Here is a 15175-nt window from a genome sequence, read left to right as displayed (position 1 = left end):
CTTTCCGCATTTCTTTTGTTATTACATTTGGAAGCTCACTATATTCCCACTCATTGCTTGGCAATTTGTCAAGTTCTTCCTAGACTCTCGTAGCTAGAGTTATTTGTTCAGCGTTCGAATTTGGACTGGACATTTTGTTCTGCTTGTTCTCTTTCGCAATTGCATATATCAGTTTCAGAATGATGTGTTTATGGTCACTTCCTATGCTACTATACCCTTCCTCGTCAATGACCATTTCTCTCATCTTAAGAAGGATTCCTTCTGTCATCAGGCAGTAATGTCAATTGCCGGTTTCATAATTCCCCCGTGGTCTGCTTGTTGCTCACAAACATCTAGTATTGACTTCTCGTTGTTGTCGGCATAGCCATCTAGATCCTGTGTGTGGGCATTCTTGTCACCTAACAGGACAATTTCAGCATCATTCCAGAAACCCTTAATACCAGAACTTAGGCATTCCACTAAGTGATTTTTGAGCACTAATCTATTACTTTAGCCTGACTTAATATTTGTCCTTAGTGTCCCTTTAAGCTCAGAACAAGTTCCACAAATTTACATGATCAAGACTGCTCTATTAGTCCATTTAGTATTTGGCAGTGGAATTGTAGGCGGTCCAGTAATAAGAAGGCATCTCTGCAGCAGCTTGTTAGAACGCGTCGTGTGAAACCTCAGGTTATGTTACAGGAAACACTGATGTCTAGCGTGACCTTAACAGGTTCCAAAGCAGAAGTTAAGGATAACGAGCATGGCAGAGGACTCGCAACTTTCATTAATAGGATGTTGGCATATATTAGGAATGATCTTCACATGGCGGATTGCAAGATTGAATATATTATGATGGAGCTAATTTTAGGTCGGCAAAGCTTACTGCAGATGCATTTAGAATCCTAGTTCCAGTTCTTTACCTTTATCAGATATAACAAAATGACTAGTTTTTTTACTTTGCTGTAATACACTAAAACCCACAGATATGTTTTTCAAGAGCCAGAAAAAAAAAGAAAGTACCGTACCTATTCGCATCATGATCACACTTTATTGTAAAAAAATTGACGTAAATTCAGGGGTGCCATCATTACACAAGTTAAATTACCTGAGAAAAGAAAACAATTTTTCATCCTGCATTTGCTGTGGGCTGACAATAGGTCAACAAACAGGCGGCTGCCGTTGTAATAGTGCGGGACACCAAAACAAATATGGAGGCCGGCAGAGCAAGCCGAATGCACCGAACGAAATTTATTATTTTTCCTGAGTATATTATGCGCATTGAAACAGTTTCTTCCATATCAGTAATGAATAGTTTTGTTAATATTGGAAGGTCTGTGGCAATAACGTAGCCATGTCCACTTGCAGGGACAGAAACAGAGGTGGGCATGCTTAGCTGCCAGTGACATAGAAACACATGGCGGGTATGAAGTGGAAATTGCGGCATTAGTCTTCACTACTATCCTAATACGGCACTTTTCCGCTAAGGGTGGGGGAATATCTTAGCTGTGTTACAAGCGTCCGCATATGAATAGGGTACACTTCTAATGTATCAGTGTAAACGTGGCCACTATCGCTGCTGCTTGCGATTTGTTGCGTGCCCACGAGTGCAGACGAGATGAACCGAAAGGCGTTCTTTTTTGTGGTTGTTGACCACAACACTTTAAAAGCCTAAATATAATAAAGCCAACACAAGTTAGGTTGTAGCTTTTTTTTTATGGGAGTGCGGAAAGTTTTGAAAGGAATGAAATGGGGCATCTGCTTAAGAATGTTTGGTGCTTGCAGACCGCTTGGTATGTCTTGGAAGAGTCGTTCGCGTAGCATTCAACAGATGGTAAGCGCGATCATCCTTAGTTTGACTTGGCACACGACATATCGCTGCAGCAAGTGCGGGGTGCGATCATTAAAAGGGAAAGAAAAAAATCTAATTTTTACGACAAAATTCAGGGGTACGATCATTACGCAAGTGCGATCATTATGCAAGTAAATGAAATACCACCCGGGAAAATGTAACAGCCAGGAAGGCCGCAAATTGCCACAGCGGTGATAAAAGCAGCTCTGAATGGCTGCCAGTACAGTTATTAGACATCTCGGTGCTTGTACCTTGACCGGGGAAAGAGTGTGCACATGTGTATAACTAAAGGACACACACAATGTTCCATCAAAGTGGCCACTTTCAACTTTATTGTGCTTCACTGCAAAGCTATGCATATGCTTCATTAAAATCATTAACACTAAATTTCTCATGAAATAACAATTAATTGCATTATACACCAAACTGATAAGCTTGAGTCCCTAGTGAGCACAAGTGAAATACAATGTGCACTTCGGTCATCTCGCTATACTGCACACTATAATATCATGTATATCAAATGAAATGTCATAAAATAAGCGACTCAACTATACCTACTATGAAGCTGTATGCCTAAGTCACTAGTGAATACCATCATTGGTATCAATCCAGCTGTAATAAAACAAACACATTTTTGTTACCAATGCTAAAAGATAACGCTGAGTCATTAGCAATTACTAGTGATGCGCTGACCACAATGTTCTATACTTTCATGCGGAATAGCGTCATGGATATCAAATGAAACGCCATCGAGACGGCAATTCAATACCTATAATACAATGACTAGAAGATGTTAAGCTTGAGTCTCTAGTGATGATGAATCACTTTGTGCAATGTGACCATTGCAGCCACCATTCGTGCACATCTTCAATGGCATAAGTGAACGTGTCAGTAAATAAGCTTAAATCATTTAACTTTCCTTATTTATATCACACAGTCATTAATGATCGCTATTTATAAGCTCCGTTCGGTGTCCTACTTGTATGCGTCGCAGCATCATGGATGTCAAACAAAAAACTCTTTTAAACATCAATTCAGTTGTGATAACTAGGAGACGCAGAAATGTAGTCACTAGCGATCACGGATCACGTATTTCTTTGACAGTGGCAGACATCCTTTGTGCAAGTTATCATTGCTATCTATCAAAACGTCATTATATCAGGACTTTTTTCTGCTACCATTGGTAACTGATAATGTAGCGTGATTAGTCATCACTAGTGATAAGCTCCATTCTGTTTTTGTACTTTTACACAGCATAAAGTCATGAGTATCAAATTAAAAATGAGTCAAATGATTATTCAAGTTTATTCCCTAGGAGATGTCCCTTTGTCACCAGTAATCACGCACCACTTTGTTTGGTATGACAGCGGTAGCCATCAATCTTATACATAGTCATCGATATCTATCAAAATGGCATTGAATAAGCATTTCTGCTACCACTGCTACCTGATAATGAAGAATGTTTAGTGACCACTAGTGATAAGCTCAGTTCAGTATCCTATTACTACTATAGAGCATAATGTCAACCAGGTCAAATGATAAGTAATTGGAACGGCGATACAATATTAATAATTAGATGCTAAGAATTAGTCACTGCTTATCTCAAATCAGTTTGTTTGGTAAGACAGCGGTAGCAATCATTTATTCATTTTGCCACACGTATGGGCGTGTTTCTTCAAATACTTCTCTCGAAGATTGCAGATGTGGTCGAAACAGTGGTGCTCACTAGTGATTAAGTCTACTTTGGTTTTCTCAACTATTTGCAAATCACAGCTTCAAGGACATAAAGTGAAAGGCCAAAGTGATTGAATTATGAGCATTATGAACAGAGCAGTTTGAGCCAGTAGTAAATATCAATAACCTTCTTACTGTGATCACATTTACCTCTACATACCACTGTTGAGTAGAACAAAGTGTCAATATATCAGCGGTTAGCTGAAGGATATAAAGAATATCAGCTGATCACTAGCAACAAGCATTGATTTTGCACAGTTATGTGTTGTCGGCATTTACAATCCTTCACTGCAAGGGTATCAAATAAACAGTCGTTAACAGGGTTATTAAATTATGTTTTGTGACATCTCATATGCTTAAGTCCGTAGAGATGACAAGCGAACACAACATTGATGGTACTCTGCAGTGCAGACGGCAGCTGTGATGCGTACAGGACGATTTTGCAAGTCCCGTATATTCAGAGAACGGTGACCAATTTGACCATTTCGCACTATGAAAACAAAGGATGAAATGCCCAACAGGTGTGTAAGGAATGAAGCGACTGCATGACCGTTGGCTCCAATTGCTCGGTGCGACTGCTATAATGGAACCCCATTTTGCCTGGCCTGTGCCTATGGTTATGCCACACTTCTTCTGTTCACAACATGCTGCTACGTGCCAGGATATGGATGAGTCAGTCGATTATGACAGTGCTCCTTCTATTTGATGTTGTTCAGTTGGCCGTGGATGAGGAAGTCATTGGCATTGTCCAGATTTTATTGGTGGCTCCTTTAAGGACATTGCCCTTACGAAGTTCTCTCTTTGCCGCTTTCCGAGACTGCAACAATATGACACACTCGCTGCAGCGACGACTGCAGTTGCTACTGGCGTCCCACCAGGCTAGAAGGGAGGCCCAGGAATCCCGTGACAGTGTCCGAGCAATCGCAGAGTCGTCAGAGGGGTTTGTTTCCTTTTCTTTTTAGACCAGTTCATCAATAGCCAGTTGTCCATGTCATTCTTGTTCTCGACTTAGGCGCCAGGAAGGTGTCCACTAAAACACCAGCGTGACGATCTGCTGTACATCATGACAGTGCCGCAGCACTTTCGATCAAACGTGACTTAAGGGGGAAATGTGGGTCCTAAAACTTTTTTCTTACTTTTTGGTGAATCTTTAACAAACTCCACTGTCTGGGATAATTTTTCATGCTGATTTCACATCTTTAATGAGATTTTTGATAGCTGTAGCAGTTCATAAAATATTGAGGTTGAAAGTCAAATTAATTTCAAACTCGTTACGGGGCTTTTCAATGATTCCTTCTTGCTTAACCAAAAACTAAATGCATGAAACCATTGCTAAAAACCTACTGTAGGAGGTGATGCTATTTTTATTCATTTGGAAGCATTTTACAGACAGGATAACAATTTTGCATTTATTATGAACATTTTTTTCTAATTAGCAGTGAGTACTAAACCTGAATGTAATTTTCATGACGGTACAAGAGTAATCAGAAAAGCATCAGCCCCAAGATCATTTTAACACGAATAAAATGTTAGCTCCCTTGTCATTTTTGGCCAAAAACAACCCAGACAATACACCTGTAACGCTGAGTACGGTGTGCAAAAACATCGAACTGAAATAAACGCATTTGAAGTTTCAAACAAATGTAACTTTCGCTGAAGTGAGTCTACAGAAATACAAATGGCATCGTTTTGAAGCTCTATGTTTTGTTAGAACGGCCATACTAAATGTGTGACTGCACACTCTCAAAATAATAGCACACTGGCCAATGAACTAGCACACGGAACTTTATTAGGCACCATTCTCTACAAAGACCATGGTGCCTGGGTTTCAAACCGAGCTGCAGAACTCTGTGTGGGCATGAATATAGTTCCAGTGTTGTACCTGCAGGCTGCCTGATTGATAGCAGTCTCCAAAACAATCAGTGAGGCATTTTTTTCATTTTGTAGAATTGACCATGTTACTGAATGAAGGCTGAGTGTAAGCAGCCTTCCAAGTCATCTTCACCTAACAATGACTTTGGAACTTAGGCTCAGAGAGCCAGTTATAGATATGCAGCTGCTAGGTGCTTTCCAGAATTGTACTTTTGTATGATGCCTCGATCACTTCTGCAGCCAGATGTTGTGCCTGCCCAAGAAGCCTAGTGAACAGAGCTCATGATGAGGTTTTCTTTATGAAGAAGGGGTGCGGGGGTATGATAGATATTGTTACGAGCTATTGTGACAATATGATCATAGAGTGAAGGCGCAATATGCTTGGTTGCAGGTCCAAGGTGGCGACGCGCGAAATGGCTTGCCGCAGATACAAGGAGTTGAGGCTCGGTGTGCTTAGTCGCACAGTCCGAGGTGCAGACGTGCGAAATGCCTAGCCGTGCAGTTCAAGGAGTCGACACTCGATGTTTGTGCAGTCGCACAGTCAGAGGCCCCGATGCACAAAATTATTAGGTGAGGGTCCGAGAAGTCCGCGCGCGATGTGCATGATCGCCGAATCGGAGACTCCCTATGCGCGAAATGTTTAGCCGCATGTCCGAGGATTGCGTGTGCTATGTGCTTCGTCATGAATTCCAAAACACCGAGTGCTCAAAGGCTTAGTTGCATGTCCGAGGATTTCACACATGAATCTACCGTATTTACTCGCATAATGATCGCACTTTTTTGTCAGAAAAATTGACGCAAATTCAGGGGTGCGATCATTACGCAAGTTAAATTTCTTGCGAGAAAAAATTTTTTTTTCGTCCCGCGTTTGCTGCGGGATGCGGGACACCAAAACAAAAATGGCGGCCGGTGGAGCAAGCCGAACGCGCCAAACGTGATCTTTCTTTTTCGTCTCGTGAGTACATAACGTGCATTGAAACAGTTTCTTCCATAACAGTGATGAATAATATCTTTAATATCGGCAAGTTTGCGGCAATAACGTAGCCATGTCCACTTTGAGGGGACTGAAACAGATGGGCGCGCTTAGCTGCCGGTGACAGAAACCCATGGCCAGCGTGCTGCAGAAACTGCGGCATCCGTCTGCACTACTATCCTAACACGGCACGTTTCCGCTAAGGGTAGGCGAATATCTTAGCTGTGTTACAAGCGTCGGCGTATGAATAGGGTACACTTTTAGCGTATCAATGTAAACGTGGCTACTATCATTGCCGCGCGCGATTTGTTGCGTGCTCACGAGTGCAGATGAAAAGAATCGAAAGGCGCCTTTTTTTGTTTTTGCGGACCACAACCATTATAAAGCCTACCCATAATAAAGGCAACTTTGGTTTCACCTCTTTTTGCCATGTAAGTGCGGAAAGTGATGAAAGTAATGAAATGAGGCATCTACTTAAGAATGTTTGGTGCGTGCAGACGAGTCGTTCGCGTAGCCTTCGACAGATGGTAAGCGCGATCATTTTTAGCTAGAATTGGCACACGACATATCGCTGCGGCAAGTTCAGGGTGCGATCATTACACGGGATATAAAAAAAATCGAATTTTGACGACAAAATTCAAGGGTGCGATCATTACGCGAGTGCGATCATTATGCCAGTAAATACGGTAGGTCGCGAAGTCTGTGTCGCGAATGCTCGGAATGCTTAGCCGAGAGTCTGAAACATCCACAAGCGTAGCAATCGGCCACGCTACTGCGATGTCCACGTGCAAAGAGCCGAGCAGACGATGTGAGCGCCAGACCAATGGCGAACCACGCTGGAGTCACGTAGCGGGCGCGGCCAATCGCAGACTCCGGCGTGACGTTCAATCATTTGTTCTTTGTGCGCTTCTTACTGTAAGGAGGACATCGCTGAAGGAGCAGATTCGAAGACGGAGAAATGCGCTTTTTAACGAGACCAAGATGGCAGCGCTCGGGCGCGCCGTTGCCGAGATATTGTGGTGTGAAAAACGCTGTTCTTTCTTGATTTCCGCGAAATTTTTCGCCACCTTGGCTGATAAAACAATTTTTTTTTAGAGCACTTCTATGTGGTTTATATGGATGATATTTTGGAGTCGGATAGAAAAAGAGTTCTAGAAACTGAAAGTGTAATTTTCAAAAAATCATTTTTTTCCCCATTTTTCGGGGTGTAAAACCCGCGTCCCCCCTTAAGACGTCTAACATTGAGTCATTGGACACCTTTGGCGGTAGCGGACTCTGCGGTGTAGTTAGTGGAAAATAGCTCGGCCGGTCGATGACGGTGAGCCATTGGTCAAGAAATAGGTGCGGTCGCATACGACCGGGTCAGGGTTACGAGGTCCTTAATGGAGTAGTAGTGCTCGCATGGGTCTGTTCAAAACTGGGGTGGCTGCTAGCAGCGATCGTTTTCAATGGTAACGTAGTCATTTGTGCGATAATGTTTGTAGCAGCTCGTGTCCTTGTTGTGGTTGTTCATGGTCTACAGAAAGCCTTGACTCTGTCGTTTACATGGTGTACCCATGCTTGTGGTTCCGAACACTGGTTCACCAGTTTGTGGTTGCGAACACCGCTTCGCCAGTGTTGATTGATCTCCTCGCTGCGGTGGCGGTGGTGGGAGGATCAAATGTGGTAGCAATTTTCTCACTTGTATTTCTGATGGTTACGGGACAGGCTCCGAATCTGCCACACTGTTCGCACAATGTAAGGCGAGTGGGCAGGTGTGTAGGAATAATGGGCTAACTTGAGTTGTACCATTTGGCTGGTCGCTGACATCTGTTCCCCACACGTTGCATGATGTGGGGATTGAGGTGCCTTCCTGTGCCTCTTCCTCCAGCTCCTGCACTGTGTTTAGCTTGATTTCCAGGAACCGCCATCATAACCGCAAGATTGCTGACACAGCTAGCACACCGAAGCTAATTTTCTGCGCAAACTGTGCTTCTCCCTCCCAAGGTCAAATTAGCATGCGAGCTAGTGTCACAAAGATGCGCCTCAATCGGCCTCCCTAGTGGCGGTCCCCGGGCACCGTCTCCGCCTGAGCTCTCATCCGCTGAGTGCTTCATTGCCACGGAGGATGCTCACAGGCCCACAACGAGGTAGTTACAAGGACCTTTGCTCCCGCAATTTCTCGTTTTCACGCTTGGTGGACCGCTTCCCAGTTTGCCCTACAGCAGGGACCACACATACTCGATCATCGATCAGTCTTGGGGTGAGCCTTTGCCCATAAGCGCAGTGACTGTCAAACTGTGCTATATCTTGGTTGAATAAACCTATGCTTCTTGGCAATCTGACTCCGGAGCCTTGTCTGCGCCGTATCAGAGTCGATGAACCCTGCCCAAGCACCTTTGTGCGTTGCAGGGTGGAGGAGCATCGTGCCCTTCCCAGACCGTCGTTCGTACGGTGAACCTCGTGCAAACCCACTTCCACATAACTACCACCCAACCCTGTTTCAGCATGTCATAAATGCAGGCCCCGTTACGGCCGTCGTACCTGCGTGATCCCCTTGCCATGTGCTTAATGTCCATCGACGCGGATAACACCCACAGCATGAGGTACGTACCCTCTGCTTTCGGCCAGCAGGAGCAATCCCTTCTTTGGACAGCCCTTTTGTCACTTTGACCGCCTGGATGTGTACCCCCTAGTCCTAGCCATGTGTTTTTCTGGTTTTCTCAACTCTTTGAGGTGCATGTGGAGCAGGTGCTTACTAGCCCCTCCAATCTGCTGCTCCTGCTCGCTGGCACCTTTTTGTCCCGAGCGCAGTTGAGTGCTCCATGTGCCGCATCGGAGCCACCCTGCTTGAGTGCTCACACTAACTCGCTCACTGGTCCCTCTTTGTCTCGAGCGCCTTTCTCGGGCGAATTTGCCGTGGACCAGACAGAGTCGCGCGTCACTATGAGTGATATTACAGCAGTGTGATGCATGTAGGCGCACTTGTGAGAGGCAGTCATTGACTGATTTTTCAGACTCCAAAAATTCAGACATGCTCGATTATTCGGTCTGCTTCTCAGCACCGCGATTCTCCCCATACACCATAATGTATAACAACTGCCAAAAGTTCGGACACCTTGAAACCCCTGGTCTGATTTTTCGGACACTCCTTGAGCCAACTCGATCGAGAGCCCCATGCACCGACTCTGACCGGTGCATGGTTCGACTTGCTGAATGCCATTTTTGTTTTGAATGGAGCCTCCTTGCTGCCCCACGAAGTGCCTCTACTGGAAATCCCCGCTCATCATCATCGTTTCTGCCTAGTTCGATAGAGTGGCTCTGCAGCAGTTCCGGTTTCAGCTTAGTAAGCCATGTCAAGACAATCCAGCAGCTGATTTGTTTCTTCTCGCACGACGCTGCGAGCAGGCCGCGTTTTTTAATTTGTGTGACTGGTGTTGGCACGGCAGTGTTTGCTTTGTGTGCTGTGTCGAGGGTTTGGTGATCCAACGCGGCATACGGAAACATCGCATCAAGTCTCTAATGGCGCCGACCGTGCCCACGCAGACTGCGCTGCGGAATGCCGGCAAGCGGGTGCCGGGAGGCCTAAGATTTGTCGCCTTCCGCGGAAAGTTTGCGGAAAATGTTCTGCCGAGACCTGCGCACTGGTTGCAATGCGATTCCGGACACAGTCTCATTGACAGTTTCACAGGTGCCGACACTGCTGTGCTGACATGCGCAGAACTCGACGATGGCGAGATCATTTGTCAGGTTTCTGCTGCACCGCCGGGCGATGACTCTTGAAACGGAAGATGACACACCATGTGCTACGCTGCCGTCGCATGCGGAGCGTGTACAAGCAGTGACTGTGCTTTCAGACGCCTATAGTGACCGTACAACCCTCTCTGAGATTCAGGCTTATCTCATTGCGCCTAAACGGAACAGCGTGCAACGGCGCATTCACGATTTCTTCCAAGCCTACTGCCGAGCCCGAATCAGTGCATGGAAATAAAGGATTTCATTTTTTTTCTTTATCTGCTTTTTCGGACATTTCCGCAGTCCCCGTGAAGTCCGAATAAACGGTCGGTGACTGTATATAGAGCACATGGCCATAATATGGGAGAGTCCAAATATTCGGGTAGCCCCAGAATATAGGGTGCCCAAGAAATTGGTCGGTGATTGTATCATTATTATGCTGTGAAAAAGAACATATTCGAATTCCACTTTCTGTTATTAAACAGGTCGTAAACCATTCTGCTAATCTTACGCTTCAACTGCATGCACCTGAATTACCAAGGAGAGGTTGCGCTTTGGTCAGTTGTCGCACAATAACTAGCACGATTTTCCTGTGTCTGTCATGTAGTATACTGTGAAACAAAATAAAGCATTCTTGTTTGTAGTTGTCAAAGTGGAGAAAGGATCATAGTTTTTGTCATTATTGTGGCAAATTTGCCACATTTGCAAACTTTGTCCAAACACGAATAAATACTGCAAGGAGGGCAAAAATAACATGTCAGGGCTTTATAAGTGCACTTGAAAACAATGTGATAAAATGGGTGGAAGCGTAAAGCATGATTATGGCAGTGTGCCGTTTTGTTTCTATGAATAGAAAGTAAAAGAGAGCAAATGTCGATTTTCACTGGAGCCCCAGACGATCTGTACACGTCTTGAGGTGAATGGTGGTTTTGGTGCTCTCCCGTCGATAGCAGCTTCAGGTTTTTTTTGCCGCATATACAAACTGCAGTGGCCGATGGGACCTCTTTTGTACCAACAGTTTGTGCCAGTGGATAGTTATTCCTCCTCAGCACTTTTGTTACAATATGCTATCCACTTTTGCTGATGCGAAAGGGGAAGCCTTTTCCCTATGAAAAATGAGGCACTAGTGAGCAATTCAAATGCCTTTGCATTTAATTGAATCTGCTGTCATCAGGAAAACTGGTCCACGGTGCTCACAAGAGCATTTCATGACACTGTCTTCAAGTTCACCGTCAACAGGGTAGTCATTGCACAACAAAGCGCCGATTGCTGGCATGCACCTCAGGAGCCCAGTGCATGCTGCTCATTGCCAGTGTTGGGCATGCATAGAACCGCTTAGTCATCGCCGATGATGTGCTGTGGGATGTCGTCACCAAAACCTGTCCCAGGATGAGAATCCTTACAGTTCCCGTGCCGTATTCAGCTCGCTCAATGATTGAGCATATTGATGAAACAAGTTATGTTTTATAGTTGACTGCATTAAATAATTTTGTTTGAATTTTATTCACATCAAACCCAGAGGTCAACTTACAATCTACATTGATTTATATTCATGGTCATACACACGTACACCGATCTATACATAACTAAGACTCACTGGGTGTAAGGTTATCATAAAGCAATGTAAGGGCTACAACAACACCACCTCAAGACGGCTCTGCATTAAGCTCTGCTATCTAAGGGGCTTCAGTGTGCTCAGCAGAGCATTATTTTTTCATTTTGCCTCAATCAGTATGCAGACAAGAATAAAAAACCTGTTAATTTGTCATCAGCAGCAGAACGTTGCACACACTTGAGCAAGTTGTGCCCAAGCTAGGCAGGCTTGGCCATTTACCACACACACACAAGCAAGCAAACGTAAGAGAAGTGCCAGTCACTGCCCACCTGAGGTGGAGCTTAACTGTTCCACAGCCTCCGTAGTCTGCACGCTCCTAGACTCGCTCCCTGGTTTGAACGAGCACCCAACAGACTTGTCAGCCAGAGGCAAGTTGTGCTGCATGCCAACCTCTACCTGACCAACAACCTTCGAAGGAGCGTGGCGTACCCTTTTGGCAGTGATGCTTTCAGCTAGGCTCATCGCATTTGTGAGGCCTGCAGAAAATAGGTGGGGCAATTGCAGTCCTGTTACAGCATTAAGAGCAAGAGGTAAATACAACAGAATAAATACAGGCGCTTAGCCAAGCAACACAAAATAACCCTTCTGGTTCAGTATTTTTAAAGGGCTACAAAGGACAATCCACATTGAATACTCAAAAGCACAGCAACCTATTTTTTGTGGAAGGCTTACGACAGCAGAACCTATTTGAGACACTCGGCGAATGAGTTTAGGAGAAAATGTACGGCTATGGAGAATTGCAGTGCGAATGTTTACTGTACGCTATGCATCTACAAAACTTGTTCGAACCGTTTAAAAAAAAAAATTTGTTTTTATGTGCCAAAACCACCATCTGATTATGAGCCACAATGTAGTGGGCAACACCGGAAATATGAGACACTTGGGGTTCTTTAACACGCACCTACAACATGGGCGTTTTCAAATTTCATTCCCATCGAAATTAGGCCACAGTGGCCGGTTTCCATCCCATAACCTCATGTGTAGCAGCCCAACACTATAGCCGCTAAGCAACCACAGTGGGTCTTGAACCATTTCAGGGACCCGTTAAAGAGCATGAGGGTGTCAAAATCTGTAGTCTGCCATTACGGCATGCTTCATAATCTGATTGTAGTTTTGACACATACAACCCCATAATTATATTTATGTTTAACACATCTGCCATGATACGATGTGCCATGCGAGGGAATGACAATGCTCAACCTTCCTATAGGTCATGAACAGTGACGTACAACTCCTCAAGAAATGGGTTCCTTTAGTAACGGAGGCATGACAAAACTTTATCAAAGGTGTGCAATATTAGCTAGGAAGAGTACAAGCCCTATGCTCTAGTTGGTAAGATTGCTGGTTAATTAGAGCGTGAACTTCTGTGAAGAAAATGTGCAGGGTCCATAGATGATAACTGTCAATGTAAGGGAATAGCCTAAAGGAATGAAACGGTGAACAAACAAAAGAACAAGCAAATGAAGGAACAAGGACAAGGGAACGAATGTTTTCCTAGGAGAGCCCGACCACCAACCATTACAGACCTCCAACTAAGAACGAAAATGATCGAAAAAGTCAAAGAAATTCACTTCAAAAGATTTCATCGCAGCTACACGTCCATGTCATAATGAAATGCAGAGTACACAACACTGCTAAACATAAAGCCCAGAGCAAGTGGCAAAGTTTCAATAGTATACCACCATACAAACAATATAGAAACAGTTGCCGATCACAACTCAGACAAACACGGAGACATCTAAGTATACCTGCAGCCTTGCAGAGCTATTTCTGATGTCGACACAATTTAAGCCATTGTTTCGGCCGACTGGCATTTCCTATGTACGAGAGCTGATATATAAACACTTTCACCACCATTCACTGACAGCTTGTGGCGCAGCAACTGAATTGTACAGCTAGACACAGTCTTATGACAATGAGTCAAGACATTGAGGATGCAACTGGCAAGTGATAGTGCAATTGACACAAAATATGCTGAAAAGCAACAGTATTCGCACAGTGAAATTACTCACAGCTGTGGATGTTCAGTCGCAGTTCGTAACATAATTACTTCTGTATGATTTATTGTCTCGGGACAGCTCTACACAAGTTTTGTGGATTTTTCTACTGTTTCTTTTGTGATGACATCAGGCACCAAGGGCACTACAGTATTATAAGAGTTCTGGCCTAGACAATTTTATATTCGAATTTAATGCTTTGTGGGAACTTCCAACAGATAACTGCTTGGCCTTACTGGCCTAGATCTGAAGATGCCTTGCCACCTGAATGGCACAACAGTGAATGGGTGTCACGCATCAGTCAAACGACACTTAATTCAATCTTCCTTTACTGGTGCAGCTGAAGTATTAGAAGCATCAGAATTCCTTGAGCAAATGCATATACATACCTGTTTCTGGACTGAGCCAACCAGCCGCAATCAGCACTTGCGGCTAATTGTTGTCAACGGTGCAGAGATGGCCTATATCTTGACGGGCACAACTAAGATCAGCAGAAGCTGTAACGACAGCAGTAGCACAGTAAAACAAATTAGACAAATGACGGTACAAACATCCAGGGATATGTGCCTTGAGCACTTCACCGCGTAACTGCCGCAAAGTGAAACATGTGCTCCTCGCGCAACGAGGAAAAATGTTTTTAGCTGTAGGCATCACGAGTCTGTAGCGTTCGTCTGGGTGGCTCGTAATAGATATCCTAAAATCAGCATACAAAATTAAGGCAGACAGACAACCTGTGTAATATGCCGCATTAGTGTTATTACAATGTCGACCACGGATGCAAAGCTACCCGCATGACATATTGTTACAAGGCGGGAGACGTCTATTTAGAAGGATCGGCACTAAAGCAATGGATGGAGCGATGCCGCCAGAGCAAAAACAAGATCCTCCTCTTCCCGCGCTCTTTTTCTTCTTCGTGTGTACAAGCGTTCCGCTACAACATGAACAAAGATAGCAACGGACGTAGGTATAATGAGCCGATTCGTGCGCTCATCCATGTTTACCTTTGAAGGTGCTCGTAAGCGACAGCGGCAGGGAAGTGAATTTGTATACCTGCTCGCTCACCACGTGCCGTAAACACAGCCACCACAACTCCACCACAGAATCACGTGAAGTCGTGCACAGAACACAAGCAAACAAAGTATGGTGTACTAGAGTACGGGTAGTGGATCGAGGGAGCGCGCGGGCATGCGCGAGCGTGAAGCGGAAAATCCGGAAAATCTTTGCGGCCGCGAGGCGGCGCTATGGAGCCTTTCACTGTAGATCTGCAGGAATTAATGGGAATATGTGGGACAGAAGGAGACAGATTAGGCTTGAAGTTTAGCAAAGAAAAATCAGCAGTCATGATTTTTAATGATAACATTTGCGGCGAGTATAAGATACAGGAGGCCACGCTGGAGATAGTCGATAAATACAAGTACCCTGGGGTGTGGATAAATAGT

At 44.6% G+C, this 15175-nt stretch overlaps 1 protein-coding gene across 2 annotated transcripts in view; it reads right to left on the bottom strand.

The window, feature by feature from the left end:
• LOC135896050 (gastrula zinc finger protein XlCGF57.1-like) overlaps positions 1-14898 on the bottom strand; it is a 110083-nt gene extending 95185 nt beyond the window's left edge. Inside the window, exons 1-4 of one of the 2 annotated variants that reach the window (XM_070523384.1) lie at positions 14738-14885; positions 14126-14233; positions 12009-12215; positions 2390-2443 (exon numbers count right to left, since the gene is read on the bottom strand). In XM_070523384.1, the coding sequence (XP_070379485.1) occupies positions 2390-2443; positions 12009-12201 (247 nt within the window). In that variant the 5' untranslated portion in view covers positions 12202-12215; positions 14126-14233; positions 14738-14885. Of the gene's footprint in view, positions 1-2389; positions 2444-12008; positions 12216-14125; positions 14234-14737 lie in introns of both variants that reach the window. The other variant, XM_070523385.1, reaches the window with a different exon arrangement.
• Between the last annotated feature and the right edge of the window lie 277 nt (positions 14899-15175).

This window comes from Dermacentor albipictus, chromosome 8 (genome assembly GCF_038994185.2).
Source record: "Dermacentor albipictus isolate Rhodes 1998 colony chromosome 8, USDA_Dalb.pri_finalv2, whole genome shotgun sequence".
NCBI lineage: Eukaryota > Metazoa > Arthropoda > Arachnida > Ixodida > Ixodidae > Dermacentor > Dermacentor albipictus.
The sequence above is the reverse complement of the archived record's forward strand: the minus strand, read 5'-3'. Positions and strand labels throughout refer to the sequence as shown.